The sequence below is a fragment of the Procambarus clarkii genome, chromosome 68 (genome assembly GCF_040958095.1).
Source record: "Procambarus clarkii isolate CNS0578487 chromosome 68, FALCON_Pclarkii_2.0, whole genome shotgun sequence".
Taxonomy (NCBI): domain Eukaryota; kingdom Metazoa; phylum Arthropoda; class Malacostraca; order Decapoda; family Cambaridae; genus Procambarus; species Procambarus clarkii.
In genome coordinates, this window is record NC_091217.1 from 11,045,295 (window position 1) to 11,062,557 (window position 17,263).

At 45.0% G+C, this 17,263-nt stretch overlaps 1 protein-coding gene across 7 annotated transcripts in view; it reads left to right on the forward strand.

Annotated features, from left to right (window-relative positions):
- sei (seizure) overlaps positions 1-17,263 on the forward strand; it is a 1,036,232-nt gene that overhangs the window by 660,663 nt on the left and 358,306 nt on the right. For all 7 annotated transcript variants that reach the window (XM_069310832.1, XM_069310834.1, XM_069310833.1 and 4 more), the window contains 2 exons: positions 3,673-3,693; positions 10,282-10,436. In XM_069310832.1, the coding sequence (XP_069166933.1) occupies positions 3,673-3,693; positions 10,282-10,436 (176 nt within the window). The remainder of the gene's footprint in view (positions 1-3,672; positions 3,694-10,281; positions 10,437-17,263) is intronic.

Consider the following 17,263-nt stretch of genomic DNA (forward strand, 5'->3'; position numbering starts at 1 on the left):
TGCAAGACCCAGATTACACCTCGATGATGGATCCTTCTTTTGAGTTTGGCTCCTCTTTTCCTGACTGGGTGCGTTACGAGGTGCCGGAGTCTTCCTGGCTGGCAGGCAGCCCTTACTTTTGGGTGGAAGCGTGGCCTGGCAAGTGTTCTGTTGGACTCGCACGCTTGAATGGTGGGAGTTGACTACAGTTGTTCAGGTTTACCTGGGTGTAAAAGAGAGAGACCTTTGAGAAGGGAGAAATAGCAGTGTTAAATGTTGAAAAACAGTCTGGAACTCTTACAGATGAAATCCCCTGCTAGCACAATAGGCAGTTCTGCACATGCGCAGAGCATTGTCTTAACAGGAAAATGCCATCCCCCCAAAAACAGTGTAAACAAAAGTAAATAAAATGTTTAAAAAGTATATTCAGTGTAAGAAAATATAGAGAAACAACAGTGTTAAATGTAGAAAAACAGCCTGGAATGTTATAAGACATATAAATGAACTACTGGGAAATGTGTATGACACGTGTGTGTGGATGAAACATTATTGGAACCAAGCAGTTAGAGATATGTGCAAGCTCGCTTGTTCACTTGGTGTGGAGCAGTCAGGGAAAGGACAATCGTCACGTTTGTGACTTGTGATGGTCTCCTACAATAACAATAAATGCATTATATCGGTACCCACCAAACACACACCGAAACTATGACGTTGGTACAACGTTTGAACAAGTTTTAACACCTCCTAACCAGTTATAACAACCAATATAGCAAGTTGTAACATTCTAATATGTCATAAACACGTTAAGCCAAGATGTAACAACTTTATAACAAGTTGTAACAAGCGGAAAATAGACAGTTTCAGTTTGTTTCCAGGGTATAGAGTGGTGCTCCCTCTTTGTATGAGTTAAGAATAGGAAGTCTTAAGAATTAGTTATTCATGGAACCCTGTGTGTAGGTGATGTTTTGGTGTTATTAATTCATTTATTCAGATCTCTGTGCATGTTCTTATCCCCATTTACTTTGTCTACCCCCGCCCCTTTTGTGTATTGTGGTCAGAACAGTGTATTGATAAAACCCATACCTTTTGCAGTCACCCAGGAGGAGTGGAGTATAGTAATGACCTAAAGTCCCAGTTTGTGAAAACTTTGCCTGTTGTGAGGATCCAATTGTTAATTCATTCTAAGGCTTGTGTTTGCTTGAAGGAATCCCTCCCTTGTCCTTAATAATCCTGTGTGTAATCCATGTAACCTCCCACCCCCTTCCATCTAGTCAGTGTAAGATAATCTATGTTAAATAAAAAAACCTTTGTGAAATTGTTCCCCAAGGTGTGTTTCTTGTCCCATGTAGAATAGAGTTGAGTGTGTTGCTTCTATATACATATCTACTTCCTCCCTTCCCCCCCCCCATTACTTATAATAGGGGTAAGAGCGAATGTTGTTAGCGATACTCTAGGGTACGACTTTCAATCCCGTACCTCACATGGGGGTAGGGGTCAAGTTGTAGCACCTCAATACGTGCTTGTTCTCCCAAGAGAGTAAGAGCGGATGTTGTTAGCGATACTCTAGGGTACGACTTTCAATCCCATATCTTACATGAGGGGGAATAAACGGAGCACCTTAAAGCATGCCTGTTCTCCCCTTTGCTTCCTCGCGATATCGGCCAGGTGTAGCTTCACGTGCAGGTTCCCTCCCTCACGGCTACCATGGTGGCCGAGTATTTGCGCGCATGTGGGAATTTGGCTTCAATCTTGTGCTTCTTTTCCGTTTTCGTGCCATGCCCTGCCCGGAACAATTTCGTTATAAGCCAGTGATGCCAGATTTGGGACCGGCCCCTCCTGCGGAGCCATCGACATCTGGTCGGCGCAGTACTCGCTCTGAGCATCGGTCGGGCTTTCACAAGAATCGACAGTCCTTTTGCAGTTCGCCCCATTGATGGAGCGGTGGGAGGGAGGCTCGTGGTGTTTACTCGCGCCTGGTCCCACGATTTGTGAGCGTTTCGGGTCATTTCCTCCGGCCTGTGATGGAGTTGGGTGGCTCCTCCTCCTTCAGGGGATTTGGGGCTGGTGGGGCAGGCCTCTTTCCCTGCATTCTGTTGGGTCATCCTTGGGTGGGTACGCTCTGGCGTGGTTGAAATGACGGTGTCTGCTTGTTTCCAGTTCTGAAACGGGACTGTGCGAACCTAAGGTTCATTCTAGACTTGTCACATCTAAACCCCTGGGTCTTTTGCCCCTCCTTTCGGTTAACCACTCTGTCCTAGGTTCAGCTGGTTTTGGAGCTCTCTTCTGGCACGGGTTTTGGCTCTTTCGGTCCTGGTGGTCATTTTGCAGCTGTCTTTCTTTTCTGGCAAATAATGAGATTGCTGCTTTCCATATGGGTCCTTGGGTGGTTGATGCTTGGTTGGTTTGTCCGGGGGTGCATCATGTTTTGTGTCCAGTTGTAGCTCTTTGCCGTTACTTGCGCACCACAGGGTCTGTGGCAGGGGAAGCACTTTGGGTTGACCCTGGTTTCTCTTCTTCCCTGTTCTAGGGTGCGGGTCTCCCAGGTTGTCTGGAGGCTTATTTGGTCCAGCCAGCCTGCAGTGTATCCATTTCCCCACGACTCTTGTAAGTTCGTGGCTTTGGCTGCTGTTTTTGGTAATATGTCCTGGACTGACATTCAGGCACGGAGCTTTTGGAGGTCGAACAGGGTCCTGGCCGCACGGTATCTTGTTAATTTTCTGGGCCCTTCTCCCATATGTGTAGCCTAAGGGAAACCTGAGGGGGCTCTCCACAGAAAACCGGCATTGAATGTAATGAAAAGCCATTTTTTAGGTGAGACCTGGAGGCTCCACTGCAACCCTCCCTCTCTCCGGTCGACATTTTATCGTGTTTTTTTATATTCAGCCTCTGAACTGGGGCTAGGTAGCCAGTGTGGGAGGTCTGGGACCCCCCCTTCCCTCTCCCGGGGAGAGGGGAGTTGCACAGATAGCAGCATAGCCGCTGTTGTGACGTCATGCTTGTTTGCTTGTTTTCTGATTTTTGAGATCTGTTTGCTCGTTCGGCTTTCAGTTTGCAATGTTTAACCAGCTTTAGTTTGTTTTGGGATTCCTATCTTTATGGGTGCCTGATCTGGTCAATGGCAGACATAGACTGCTTCCAACTACATGAGGGTGTCTATAGGCCATTGCTCTTTGTGCCTCTCTGAGGGGGGTCAGGTTCTGGCTCGTAGTCCCCGGTAGTTCTAGAATTCCATACACTGACTGTTGCCACATTCTAATATATACACATTAGCCGGTATATCTCCAGGGAGCCTCTGGGTCTTGCCCAGAAAATGGTGTTTCATTACATTTAATGCTGGTCTTTTCTTAACTGAGAAACCTAAGGTTATTGTGTATATTCTGATGGGTTTACAGGAACATGTATCTATATACAGTACTAGGACTTTATTCTTTATATTTTTGTAGCTTTTTACTGCATTTAGTTTTTAATTGTTCACTGTATGTATGTCTGATTTTCTGTATACTTCTGAGATTTAGTTCAGTACTTACAGTTATGATGTTCTATAAATTTACTTGGGATTAAAGTATGTACAGATGTAATATATTTCCATGGGTTTCATTTTGCCTGTGCCGGCGTGACTGCCCGATCGCCTGCTGTATGCTCAGAAACTTACCAGTATCTCATTTTTCTAATTGTATTTCTGACATTTTTCAGCAGGAGGCAGATGATGAAAAGGTAAAATATCCCAAGCTGTAAAGTGATTATAGCACATGTGCCTTATGACACCAATTATGTGCAGCCTGCAACACTTTATTTTTGTATACTAATTTTGCTCAATGAAATCACATCTAAACTGTTTGGCAAAATTCACCTGTATTAAAACAAAAAAATCTAATTTTTACACCCCAACAACATGCATGCTGGTACGCTACATGCTGGTGCTGTTGCTGGAGCCTTGGCCAATTGAATTTGTTGTCAAGCACAGGCAATGAATTTGACCCACCGAGGCTTATTATCATGCACTGGGAAAATTTCTCTTGAATTTGAATTTGAGTATGCACAACCAGTGGCACTGATATTCAGCATTTGTAGAGTACCTGTTATCATGATAAGATAAACCATTTCCTTAGTTCCTCCTCCTACTACTAAGACCCCTGCTATGCTTTCTGCTCCCCACATCACTCCTCATAGCTTTAAGAAATGTATTTAGTGATTCCATGCGAGGGAAAAGTTTATAAGCTTTGTTAATTTTGGGGGGGGGGCTAATTGTCATGTTTAGCTTTGCTAAGGGCTAGTGAATTGCACATGAACAACCTCCTATTAATGGTGGACTACTTGAATGCAATAAACTGCAGCAAAATTTGAATTCAGATTACAAAATGTCCATGGAGTGGGGCGAGCAGCTCATAGCAGGAGGTTAAGTGCGCATGTATCGCCTCCCCAACTGCAGGGAAGCGCTAGCTTCTAATGGCAGTGCATGGTTCTATGCTAGGCCAATGTTAATCATTGACCTTGAATGATTGGTCTGCTCTATCGTCTTGGCCCGACCCCTGCCTCCTGTCACTCTTGAAAACACTAATTGTTTTCTTACCTTTTCCATGCATTATCCAGGAAAATGAGAAGGTAATTCGGGAAGCCATATTATTCTACATGCCTGGTATTGTCTGCCCGGTGTTCAGTTGTCAGTGTTGTGCGACTTTCCACCCGCTCAGTAGACAGTGGGCAGCACTCGTAGGGTTTTTTCCACCTCTCTCTCTCTCTCTTTCTCTCTCTCTCGTCACCCACCCACTAATTGCCCAAGACTCATGATAATACAACCGCCAGACATTGCGGAGCCCCTAAATCCAACAGCATGCATTTTGAGGCTACAATCCAAGAATGTCATGTATCCACTAAAACTTAGAATGGCAGTGGTCCTAATGCTGCAGCACAGTTGGACGTGTCATATGGGCAACTGGTGGTGGTAGTGGTGAGGGACTGGTTGCTTGCCACTGCCACCACCCCGACAGTTAAGCGCCACCACAGCTACATCCCCTTAAAGTGAGCCCTAGTCATCATGGAACGCAGCCACCTCCATCACACCTTCAATGCCCTTCCTTCAGCCTGAGCTAGGGGTGCGTCTATTTATTCTCCTAAACTTCTGGACTACCTGAGTCTTATCAGATTGCAGTGAAGTTTTTATGAATATATGCAATTTTTTATAAAATGTACAAATTTGTACATGTAATTAAGTTGTAATTACCTGTAGTGTATTATTCTCTTGCTGTACAGTTTACAATAAACCTTTATTAGGTGATGAAGGGATGGTCCTCACTTCACTATAATACTGTAGATACAGAAATGAGCCAGTTGTGCAACTGTCTTGTATGTACTCTCATGCACAGGACTGTGTAAATCCTAGTTGTGTCCCTCAAGTGGCTAGCTACTGGTATCCTTTATGAACACATCCCAAAAATGAGGACCCGTGATGTCTATGGCTGGAGATGTTTGAAATCGCCATACACTGTCAATTCTGCTTAATTTTACCCTTGTGTTCACGATTATGTAATATTTGTGAATGAGTGCCATCAATATTTAAAAACAAAATCCAGAATATTGGATTTTTTGGCCAATTCCTGCCATATCTTTTGTCTGACTAAGGCACCACACGAGTTAATCATTCTGAAGGTGCAAGGTGTTATGTCCATTTAGCATGTTTGTAGGGATCAAGAACTTAACAATTCCAGACATAGGTGCTGGTGATGGTTCTCTAGCGAATCTACCACCACTTGAAGGACAGTGACTGATATTGTTGGTGTCTTGACCACAAGCTTAGATTTACTGGACAAATGGTTTACCTCTGGTGGTATGCCTTAGGTGATGTCTGTTAACACAGCTAAGTAAGTTTCTAATCATAAAGTTCAAAGGCTGGGGTCTGCCATTAGTGATGCCCCTCAAAATGATGTATCACTTATGATTGAGGTATGCCTTCAGTAGTCTAGTGTTAAAGTGGTATGCCTGTAGTGATGTACCCTAGCAGATTAAATTCTGCCTTCAGTAGTATGCTACTGTAATCTTTGATGTTTGCTTCAATGGTATATGGTTACAGTGGTATTTTATTTGTAATATGCCACTGTTAAAATATGGCACCTGTAGTATGCCACTAAGAGGGTGCATACCTCCTTCAGCATGCAACCATTAAATGGTGTGTTGCTCTAAGGCAAAGTATGCTTTCTTAAGCTGTTGCAGGCTGAGGCATGCCTCGTATGGTATGCTACTACATGATTAGGAAGCCTGCTGTAATGTTTTACTACAGACTGATTTATGCCTTCTGGTATGCTGCTTAGGTATGCCTTTGCCGTTTATTACCTCAGGCTAACATATGCCTGTAGTGGTATGCTAATTCATTTAGGACCTACAGATGGCAAGTAGTGAAATTAAGCTTTACTTTTTTTAAATACTGTTCTTTGAATAGAAAGATTTTGCTTTTTTGCTGTGAAGTATTTGGTGTTGATTAAGAGGCTTAATCAGTTTTCAGGCTTATGTTAATTAAGTTTTCAAGCTTATGTTCAGCTGTAATTTAAGACTTTCCTTCCCAGGGCATTCCTACTCTGCAGAATTTTTTAATGTGTAGAATGTTATTTTCCAAGGAATTTCATTTGTTTGTAGCATTTTGTATGTTATATTCAAGACATTGTTATTTATATTTAGGAATTTTTTTGCTAGTAGGTTCAACCGCAAGTAAATATTATTGCCCTTCTGTATGACATAATGTATCTGCTTATAAGTACAAATGTTCTTCCATAGTGCATAACTGTGATTTTCTGGTTTCTGCATAACACAATAGTGCTCGGACTAGACACAAGTGCCCACCATTCAACCATATAGCTAAACTTTAAAGCAATGACAAAACTTTTTTAAAGTTGTTCTCATGCATCATTTATGACTAATATGACTAAACTACACACACCAGAAGATGAGGAGATGACGACGACATTTCAGTCCATGCTGGACCATTATCAAGTCTATTGTTATCGAGACAATTGACTTGATAATGGTCCAGGACAAACCAAAACTTCGTCGTATCCTCATCTTCTGGTGTGTAATTTAGTCTTCATATCTTTTGCCATGTTATTGTGACTCATCGTCTGCATATTTATGACTATTGCCTTTTTGTGAGATACTGCTTTTTTGTGTTGAATAGAGTTCATACTTAACCTATTCCTTTGTTATAATCTCCTCTATAGGATAGGACCTTTCTGCTGTACATAAGTATAGGATCTTTCTGTATGTACGTCTTATTTTCACTTTTGATGAAGACAAAACCACACACCAGAAGATGAGGAGACGACTACATTTCAGTCCGACCTAGACCATTATTATGTAGATTGTGATAGTGGTCTAGGAGAGTCACAATTGACTTGATGATAATGGTCCAGGATGGACCGAAACATCGTCGTCGTCTTCTCATCTTCTGGTGTGTGTTCTTGTCTTCATATCGTCAGTCACTTTATCGTGACTCATCGTCTTCTTCAAGTTTGATCATTTTGTAGATAATCCGTATAAATAAATATTATTCGATAGTCTTTATTGCTGTGTTGTCAATGTTGTTTTAATTTTAAATTTCTGTGTTTACAACTGTGATCTTTAATACATAGTTTCCCATCTATACAATCTTTGGGGTCTATTTCTTGAAATTCATTCTCCTTACAAAATTAGCATGAATGCTGAGTCTGTTTCAGCCATTGCAGAACAATGAGACAATGCATGATGCTCCAATTTTTCATTTGACATGGTTTGTAGGCAAAATGTGCCCAATATCTTGAGTCTCTTTATCTACATAGTCCTCGGTTTTAATTGGGTTTTCTCGATATTCTTGGAGATGAAATAAAAGTGTATACGTCCTGACCACGAGTGAAAGCCCATCAAACAGGGTCCAGTACTAGGGCTGAAATGCCTGTGGGGTTAGACTCGTGTCGAGACGAATATGTAATATTCGATAATTAATTTGCAAAACAAGTAATAGTGCACTTATAAGTATCCCTAGTAGAGAACAGGTCAATAAGATAAGTATTTTATGTATGGCAACGTGCTGAATGCACGTGGCATAATTCCTATCCTGCAGTTATCAGAGCCCCCTGGGAAAGTTGTTTCTTGTAAGTTCTTGTGTAGTTCCTTTACATTGACTTTCTCAATGGTCTGCTTACTATTAAATTTTTCTTAAAAAGCTCTTCAGATTAGGAATGTGTAGAATAATATGCTCCTGAATGACACATTGATTAAATTATTAAAGGATTATTATAAACCACACCCCCTTTCCTTTCCTCCTTGTCCCTTAAACCCATAGGTTAATTATAAAGACCTCTCGTGTACCAATCCATTCACCAAAAGGGAAACACAATGAGGTATGGCCATACCTATCTAATCATATACTTAATTTTTCCCTTTGTTAATTTTTAACTCTATTGTGAATCTGTTTTCATATTTTATCTCGCACATATAGATTCCACTACAGACTCACTGAAGATTTATAGTACAATATTAATTTAAATTAATTTGCAAAGAATGATAGTTCATGTTACCTAGAAGTAATTTTTTAGAAGTATTTACAGCCAGTTGAGGTGTTGATGAAGACACCGAAGAACAGCTTTAATAAAAATCTCCATATGAAAACAGATTTTGTGTTGCAAGCTTTTTGACATAATTCTAGCCCTGGCATGTCAAACTGAATCAAATGATAAGTCATCCTGGGAATGTATGGTGGATGTTTATTTATTTTACAATATTTTTATATTTTGTTATTTAACTTACTCTTCTATCTTTGTATATCCTTTTTTATAATTACTGTACCTCTATTATAATGCTTGTATTATATTAATTTTTGTGAACTATTATTTCTATCTGTCTTTAAACAAATCAGCTTTAAAAATTCATGAGTGCATTTTGAAATGATTGAAGATTTTAGCACATCTTCTAGGATGACTTATCATTAGAATTACTTTTTAATGATCTGACTACCATCTCATCATTTGTATCTTTGACAGTCGCAGTCAGCCACAGTCACATTAGTGCAACTGGTCCAGCATTTCTTTTGTTTCTTTGAGAACTAAAAATTTTGTAAACTTTAATCTTAAAAAATAATTATTTATTCAAAGCCAAGATGCTATGCATGAAGCATTCACTTCTTTATCAGGATGAACACACAACAATTTTGAAAAAAATGTGTAGTGTGTTCACTGTGACTGTAGAAAGGACTTTCACACGTTAGATATGCATGTCTTCACCTCATTCCATTGAAGAGGTAAAATATCACTGGGGCAACCACCTCATTGGGAGGATTTTCTTAATTGTTTAGTTTCTTTGCTTATTTTTCAGATCTGTTTTATGCTATTAATCCTTTGATTATGGTTTAGAGGCATATGCAACCTATTCTCCTGTTTAGATAGTAGTTTCGTAACTATGTGCACCATAATACAAAAATTGCTGTTCTAGCAATTAGATAGTAGAACTTAGTACTATTCACTTTATAGTCGAAACAAATAAAGCTAATTATAAACTTAAATATTCCTAAGCCTAGTATAGCACACACATGTCCTATATTAGGCCTTAGATATCGTGTATTATGCCTAGGAAGGTTAGGTTAGGTTAGTTTTGTTTGTCGTTACAACATAAGTAGAAAATAGTTTTCCGGTTTGTCCAACTCTATAGTGCCGATTTCAGCTTTCTGATTTTGTTGTCCATTGGTATATATACTATGGACCTCGTCGTTGCTGTAAATACTACCAAAACAGGAGGATGGGCAGGCATATGTCAGTGTTAACAAAGGGTTAATTATTCTTAAGTAAGCCACCATAAGGCTTGCTGCAGTGGCTAGAATCTTGTTAGGCAAGCCTAGTAATAAAGAAAATAGAAATCTGGGTGGCACAACTTCAATGATAATACACATTACTTATATAATACAGAATGATAATACATAATAGTATCAGTCATCTATCCATCAGTAGCATTGGTGTGCAGCCATTATAATTCAAGCTCCAGTAAAGAAATAAACAGGTTACTCCGGTTAAAATGTAAAAGTTAAAATTCCTATTCAAATAGCTTAGTTTGTAGTAATTGATAAAACTTAAGGACATCTGTCGTTTTGCTAGATAAATTTATGTACACTAAGTTATATAAAATTTTCATAAATGTAGCAAAAAAAAAAAAACTAGGCTAAGACAACACTATTAGTACATTGGTACTAGTATGCGTCACAATAAAAGAAGCCTCGGTTATTGAGTATTGTCCGTTGTTTTCTGTCTTGTCATAAACAAATTTTAAAATTCTTCTGTTTCCAAACTCCAGACAACGACCCTCATCGGCCTTCTGAAGACCGCCAGGCTCCTGCGGCTGGTGAGGGTTGCCAGAAAAATTGATAGGTATTCAGAGTATGGTGCAGCCGTCCTTCTCCTGCTAATGGCCACCTTTGCCCTCATTGCTCATTGGCTCGCTTGTATATGGTAAGATGTGGTACTCACTGGCTCTCATTTGTAGAGTAAGATTTGGTAGTTGCAGCTCATTTACTTGCCATTATATGATTGATACTTCTTGATGCTATTTGGCTCATTGATTCATAAATTATGGCATTTATCACAAATTTATTTTTTAGAGTATTGGAAGTCTAATAACTGGAATGAGCTTGGTACTCATTTTTTCACTAGTATATACTGTAGTGAGTTATGAAGCTTGTTAATTATTGGGCTCCTAATGTATGACAAGTCTTGATGCACTTCAGGGAGCCATTAATGGAGCCATCAGTGGCTCCCTGTTACTACATCTTTGTTAGCTCCACCCAATTTGAATCATACCAGGCCGCTGCGAGTCTTTAAATATTTACCGGAGATAAGTGTTGTCTCGTCTGCTCCTTGCACTTAAGAGGGGACAGGATCACATTAACTGAGGGAAATAGCAACCAGAAAGATATGGTGAATCAAAACAGACAATAGCAAGGTAAAATATAAATAATAAATACAAGAAAACAAATCGGGAAAAAATTAACCAAAAATGAAATTGTACTGTACTGTAAAAAGAAACCAATGCAGAAAACAGGCAATCCATATGGCAACCAGTTCCCTTCCTACTGTCAGCCAACTGCCATTAGGTAGCCACCCTCAATCACTGGCTATTTACTGACTACATGCCCTGTTAGTCTTCATTTCTGTGGGGAGCCCCTGGAGCTTATCGGGCTAATGTATGTTTTGTTAGACCGGGACATTAGCTATGGAGTTCAGACCTACCAGGGACCAGCGCCAGAACCTGGCCCCTTCAGAGAGGTTTCAGGGAGCAATTGCCCTGGAAAACCCCATATGGTTGGGGGTTTTCCTTATCTGCTATCGACTGGGGTTAGGCCCCCAGAAAGGTAGGCGTAACAAAATAAACCCCACATGGTAAGAAACTACAACAAAAAACGAACAGAGAGGTAGAAAACTCCCTACAATCCCACGGAAACAATCAATCAATTTACTGCCTCACCGGTTGTCCGCGCAGCCCTCCATTCCCCGGGAGGGGTAGGGGGGGCCCTGGACCTAACCACGCCGGCTGCCTTCAGTTCGCAGGCTAGTGTCAACCGGGATAGATTCTTCTCTGGCTTCAAATTCCTGGGCGGTGTTTGCCTCGTGGGGTGTTCTCTGCTGTTTTTGTGTGGTGTTCCCACACCACACACAAACCCACATCTGGGTTTTTGTGCTCCCACCCGGATGCCCCGAGGCTGCCCCGTTTTGGTTTTAGGGACCCTGACCTGGGGGTGTTAGTCGCTCTGGGTTTGGCTCCTGCCGTGCCCCCTGGTCCTTCCCCTGTGGTTCTTCCTGCACCTCCCCCCCCGTGTCCGGCTCCAAAACGTTTGAGGGTTTTGGTCTCGGCACAGGGTTTAGTTGGTAATGAGACTCGGGCTGCCTCGAGGGCTGCCCCATCCGGGCCGGGGATGGAGGCATTTGAGCTGGTTCCTCCTGCCGAGGCTTCTGGGTCCCACCAGCAGACCACATTCTTGTCTGCCTTTCCCTTGGACTTGTGCCTTTTCTTCAGGGGTAGAGGGTTTGGAGGACGGCTCTGCCCGGGTCCCGACATGGGGGATCCTGGGGCTGGGGAGGAGTCAACCTGGGGGCCTTAGGCCCCCTTTGACCCCGCTTGGGTGCTTTTGCCTTCCTCGTGGGGCTTATTGTTGCAGGGGGAGGGATTTTCTTACCCCTCTTCCCTGTATGATTTGGGTTCGGCTCCTCCCCGGGTTCGGTTCCGGGCGCCTTTGGGTATCTCAGATCCGTCTTTCCAGAGGTTTTCTACTTCCCGTATCTCTGCGAAGGTGGCTCGGGAAGCTCTTGCTGCATACCTCTTGCGAGACCCGGGTTATGCTTCTGCAATGGATCCGTCCTCTTTGAGTTTGGTTCTTCTTCCCATTTTTGGGTGCGTTTGGAGGTTCCGGAGTCTTCCTGGCTGGCAGACTGCCCTTTCTTTTCGTTGGGGGCGTGGCATGGGTTCTGTCGGACCCGCACGCTTGATTGGCGGGAAACTTCTACTTTTATGCAGGTTTACCTGGGGGGCGAGTTTGAGCACCTTAATGCGTGCTTGTTCGCTCCTGTGCTTTCTTGGGATGTTGGCCTTTTCTAGCTTCACGTGCAGGTTCCTCAGCTTTGTTTCGTTGGTTGCGGAGAAATCGCGCGCCCGTGGGCATTTGGCTTCGGTCTTACGTTTCTTTTCCCTTTTCGAACTGTCTTCTGCTTGGCTGCAGGAGGATGTAGGAGCGTTGAGTGAAGGGCCTTCGTCTGGGGCGCTGACTTCTGCAGCTAGGGCGTCGGCTGCACTGTTGAAGCTCTTTGCGCCCATCCTGAAGGAAGTGGTGTCTGTTTTTTGCTTCTCGCCTCGCGTGCCGCCAGGCTGTGCTCACCATCTCTTTGGAATCCACTTGGGCCCTGGCTCTTAGGTTTTCGTCTCCGTTTTGTCTGTTGCTGTTTGAAGAGACTGCGGTCTCTGTTTCTGAATGCGGCTTCATCTAGTTGTCGTCCTATGGCGAACTTGTTGATTCTCCGAAGCGGTTGTTCTCGGCAGTTTCGGAGGGGTCGTGCCAGGGTTCCGGGTTCCGTTGGTCGAGGTGGGCCATTAGTGCCAGTTTCTGAGCCTTTGTTCCCTTCGGGGCCAGCCCCTTTTTGCGGTTTGCCCCGTTGACGGGGCGATGTGGGGGAGGCTTGCTCTGTTTGCTCAAACGTGGTCCCACTGATTTGTGGACCTTTTCAGTCGTGTCATCTGGCCTGCGGTGGCGTTGGGCGATTCGTCCTCTTTTGGAGGGTTCAGGGTAACCGGGCAGATTTCTTCTCCTGCGCTTCGTCAAGTCATCTTGGAGTGGGTGCGCTTGGATGTGGTTGAAACGACTACGTCCCTCAGGTGGGTTTCCTGTCTGTTGCCAGTGCCGAAACGAGACTGTGCGAATCTGAGGTTCATTCTGGACTTGTCCCGTCTGAACCCCCTGGATTCCTTGCCCCTCCTTTTGGATGACTACTGTCTCAGGTCCGGCTTCTGTTGGAGCCGGGTGCCTGGTTGGTGTCCCTGCACCTCAAGGACGCCTTTTGGCACGTTCCTATTCATCAGGGTTCAGGGACTGGTTAGGTTTCGTGGTGGGGCATCACGCTTACGTTTTTGATGCCTACCTTTTGGCTTGAATCTGGCACCTTGCGTTTTTACGCATCTGACCCGGGTTGTGGTGACCTGTCTGCGTCTTCTAGGGATTCGGGTTTTGGCCTACCTCGACGACTGGCTGGTGTGGGCTCCCAGTCGGTCAGCTTGTCTGCTCGCCAGAGATATGGTTCTTTCCCAGCTCACCAGGTTCGGGTTCCTGGTGAACTGGAGGAAGTCTCACTTGGTTCCGTCTCAGGTTCGGACCTGGCTAGGTTTTGTTTGGGATTCTCGGACCACTTCCTTGTCTCTCCGTCCAGAGACGTTGCGGCGGATGCAGGACCGCCGTCGGCCGTTTCTGAGGGGGGTTCCGGGTCACTCGGCGGTTGCTTGAGCGGTTGTGCGGGAGTCTGAACTTCGTCATGCTAGTCTACCCGCTGGGCCGGGTTTGCCTTCGGCGTCTGTTTTGGTTTCTAAGGGGAAATCCTTTCCGCCTCTCTCGCGATCGTTGGGTTTGTCCTCCGGGGGTCTTGTGTCGGTTGCTGCATCACCCGCTTCCTCTTCGGGGTTTTCGGGGTTCGGTGCCTTGGTGCCTTCCCGAGCCCTAGCTCGATGTGTTCACGGACGTGTCGTCTCTCGGCTGGGGCTTTGTGACCAGTGCTCACCAGGCAGGCCAGGGACGGTGGGGTCCGTCCTTCCGTCGGGTTCACAGCACGGTTCGGGAGTTTGTAGCAGTCTGGTTCGCGCTTCAGAGGATTCGTGTTGCTCGGGGATTGACCATTCGCCTCCATTCGGACTGTTCTCCAGTGGTTCATTGCCTAAACCGCGGGGGTTCTCTTCGGTCCTTGGCTCTTTGGGGTTGGTCCCTTCGAGTGGTTCATCTGCTGGATTCTCGGGGTTTAGCTCTCCGTGCGGTTCATGTCCAGGGAGTGTCCAACGTTCTGGTGGGCGAATTGTCTCGCTTCCATCCCCTGTCCACGGAGTGGACGGTTGACGACGACTTGTTTTGTTGGATCTGCCAGACGTACGGTCTCCCAGATGTAGACCTCTTCGCGTCGGCGTGGTCTCGGCGTCTCCCAATATATGTGACGCCCTTCCCCGACTGCGGAGTGTTCGCGGTGGATGCCTTTTGGCAGGACTGTTCGAGGTGGGGTTACCTGTGCCTCTTTCCCCCGGTCCAGCTGTTGCTTCAGGTTCTGGTTCGGTTGGAGACATTCCCAGGGAGAGTAGACCTTGTGGCCACTTGGTGGCCGGCCCAGCCTTGGTTTCCGGTGCTATTGGCTCGGTGCCCAAACCCGGGACGTTTCCCGCGGTTCTGCCTCTTTCAGCAGGTCAGTCCGATCCGGTACGGGGCTGGTTCGACCTTCCCCTCTGCTCTTCGCGTCTGGTCTTTTTGACGCGGGTGTATCACCAATTCTATGGTGATCAGGTGGCTTCGTTGATGGTGTCCCACCTGAGAGCTTCGTCTCGGCGACAGTATGAAGTTGCCTGGTGTTCTTTTTGCCATTTTCTGGCTCTTCGTAGGTTGTCCTTTCTTTCGGATAGGGTTGTCTTGTCCTTTCTTGGCTTTTTCAGGACCGTCATATGATGTCTAATACTGTCGCCTCATATCGTGCGGCGCTGGCGGAGCCGCGCAAGCTAGCTTTCGGGGTGGACGTCACATCCGCCTCGTTTCGTAAGCTTTCCCGTGCTATGTTTCACCTCCGGCCTGCTCATGCGCCTCCTGAGCCGTCCTGGTCTTTGGACAGGGTGCTCTCCTATCTTTCCTCTCCTCGGTTTGTGGTGGCCCCTTCGGTTCCGGATTGTTTTTCCAAGGCTTTGTTTTTGTTGGCATTGGCCTCTGGGGGCCGGGTAGGGGAGCTTCATGCTCTCCTCCGGCGCAGGGGTTTCTGCTCTTTTGGTCCTGGGGGTAGGTTTGTCCGTTTGCAGCCTTCTCCATCTTTTCTGGCGAAGAACGAGACGGCTGCTTTCCCGAAGGGTCCGTGGGTCATTGATGCTTGGTTGGTTCGGCCGGGGGTGCATCATGTGTTGTTTCAGGTTGCAGCACTTCGCCGTTACCTGCACGCTTCAGCTGGGGTGGCTGGGGATGCACTTTGGGTTGATCCGGTTTCCCTCGTTCCCTGTTCCAGGGCTCGGGTCTCCCAGGTTGTCTGTAGGGTTATTAAGTCTAACCCGCCTGCGGTCTATCCTCGCACCCATGACGTTCGGAAGTTTGCAGCTTTGGCTGCCGTGTTTGGTAATATGTCTTGGGCACATATTCAGCCTCATGGATTTTGGAAGTCGAACAGGGTCCTGGCCGCCCGTTATTTGGTGAACATCCCTACTCCTCAGCGTTCTTGTGTTGCTTTGGGTCGCAGGTTGCAGCCAGTTGTCTCGACTTCGGGTTAAGGAGTTTGTGGCCGCCGCCTCCCGGGTAAGTCCCTATTTTCCTTCTCTTTGGGTATGTAGCTCCAGGGAGCCGTAGGGGTTCCCGGCAGAAAACCAGCGTTGAATGTAATGAAACGCCATTTTCTGGGTGAGCACCGGAGGCTCCCTGGCTACCCTCCCTCCCATCCGGTCGGCAGGATTTTTTGCATTGGTTGAAGCCTAGTTTCCGAGCTGAAGGCAGCCGGCGTGGTGAGGTCTGGGGCCCCCCCTTCCCCCTCCCGGGGAAGGGAGGGCTGCACGGACGACCGGCGTGGCAGTAAATTGATTGTTTGATTGTTTCCTTGGGATTGTAGGGAGTTTTCTACCTCTCTGTTCGATTTTTGTTGTTTCTTACCATGTGGAGTTTTTGTTACGCCTACCTTTCTGGATGCTTAACCCCGGTCGATGGCAGATAAGGAAAACCCCCAACCATAATGGGATTTTCCAGGGCCATTGCTCCCTGAAACCTCAATGAAGGGGCCAGGTTCTGGCACTGGTGCCTGGTAGGTCTGAACTCCATAGCTAATGTCCCGGTCAATCATAACATACATTAGCCCGATAAGCTCCAGGGAGCCTGCGGGGCTCAGCCCAGAAAATTTTATTTCATTACATTAAACGCTGGTTTTTGCCAGACATCCCCACTCTATAGCGAGTAATATATGCCACTTAGGATTTTATTATTATTTTTCCCGTGATCAGTGAACACAAATTAACAGAAGAATTTTTTTTTTTTTTTTTTTGGTATGCGTCTGTGGGTGATACATGCTAAATAGCCAGGCACCATACAGTTAATAAATGCCATGTTATGGAATGTGAAATAGGAGAACATAGACACCACGCAACCTATATATTATGCGAGAAATCTTTAAAGAATTCTGATAAAGAAAGAGATCTAGGGGTAGTTCTAGATAGAAAACAATCACCTGAGGACCACATAAAGAACGTTGTGCAAGGAGCCTATGCCACGCTTTCTAATTTCAGAATTGCTTTTAAATACATGGATGGCGATATACTAAAGAAATTGTTCACAACTTTTGTTAGACCAAAGCTAGAATATGCAGCGGTTGTGTGGTGCCCATATCTTAAGAAGCACATCAACAAACTGGAAAAGGTGCAAAGACATGCTACTAAGTGGCTCCCAGAACTGAAGGGCAAGAGCTACGAGGAGAGGTTAGAGGCATTAAATATGCTAAAACTAGAAGACAGAAGAAAGAGGTGATATGATCATTACGTACAAAATAGTAACGGGAATTCATAAAATCGATAGGGAAGATTTCCTGAG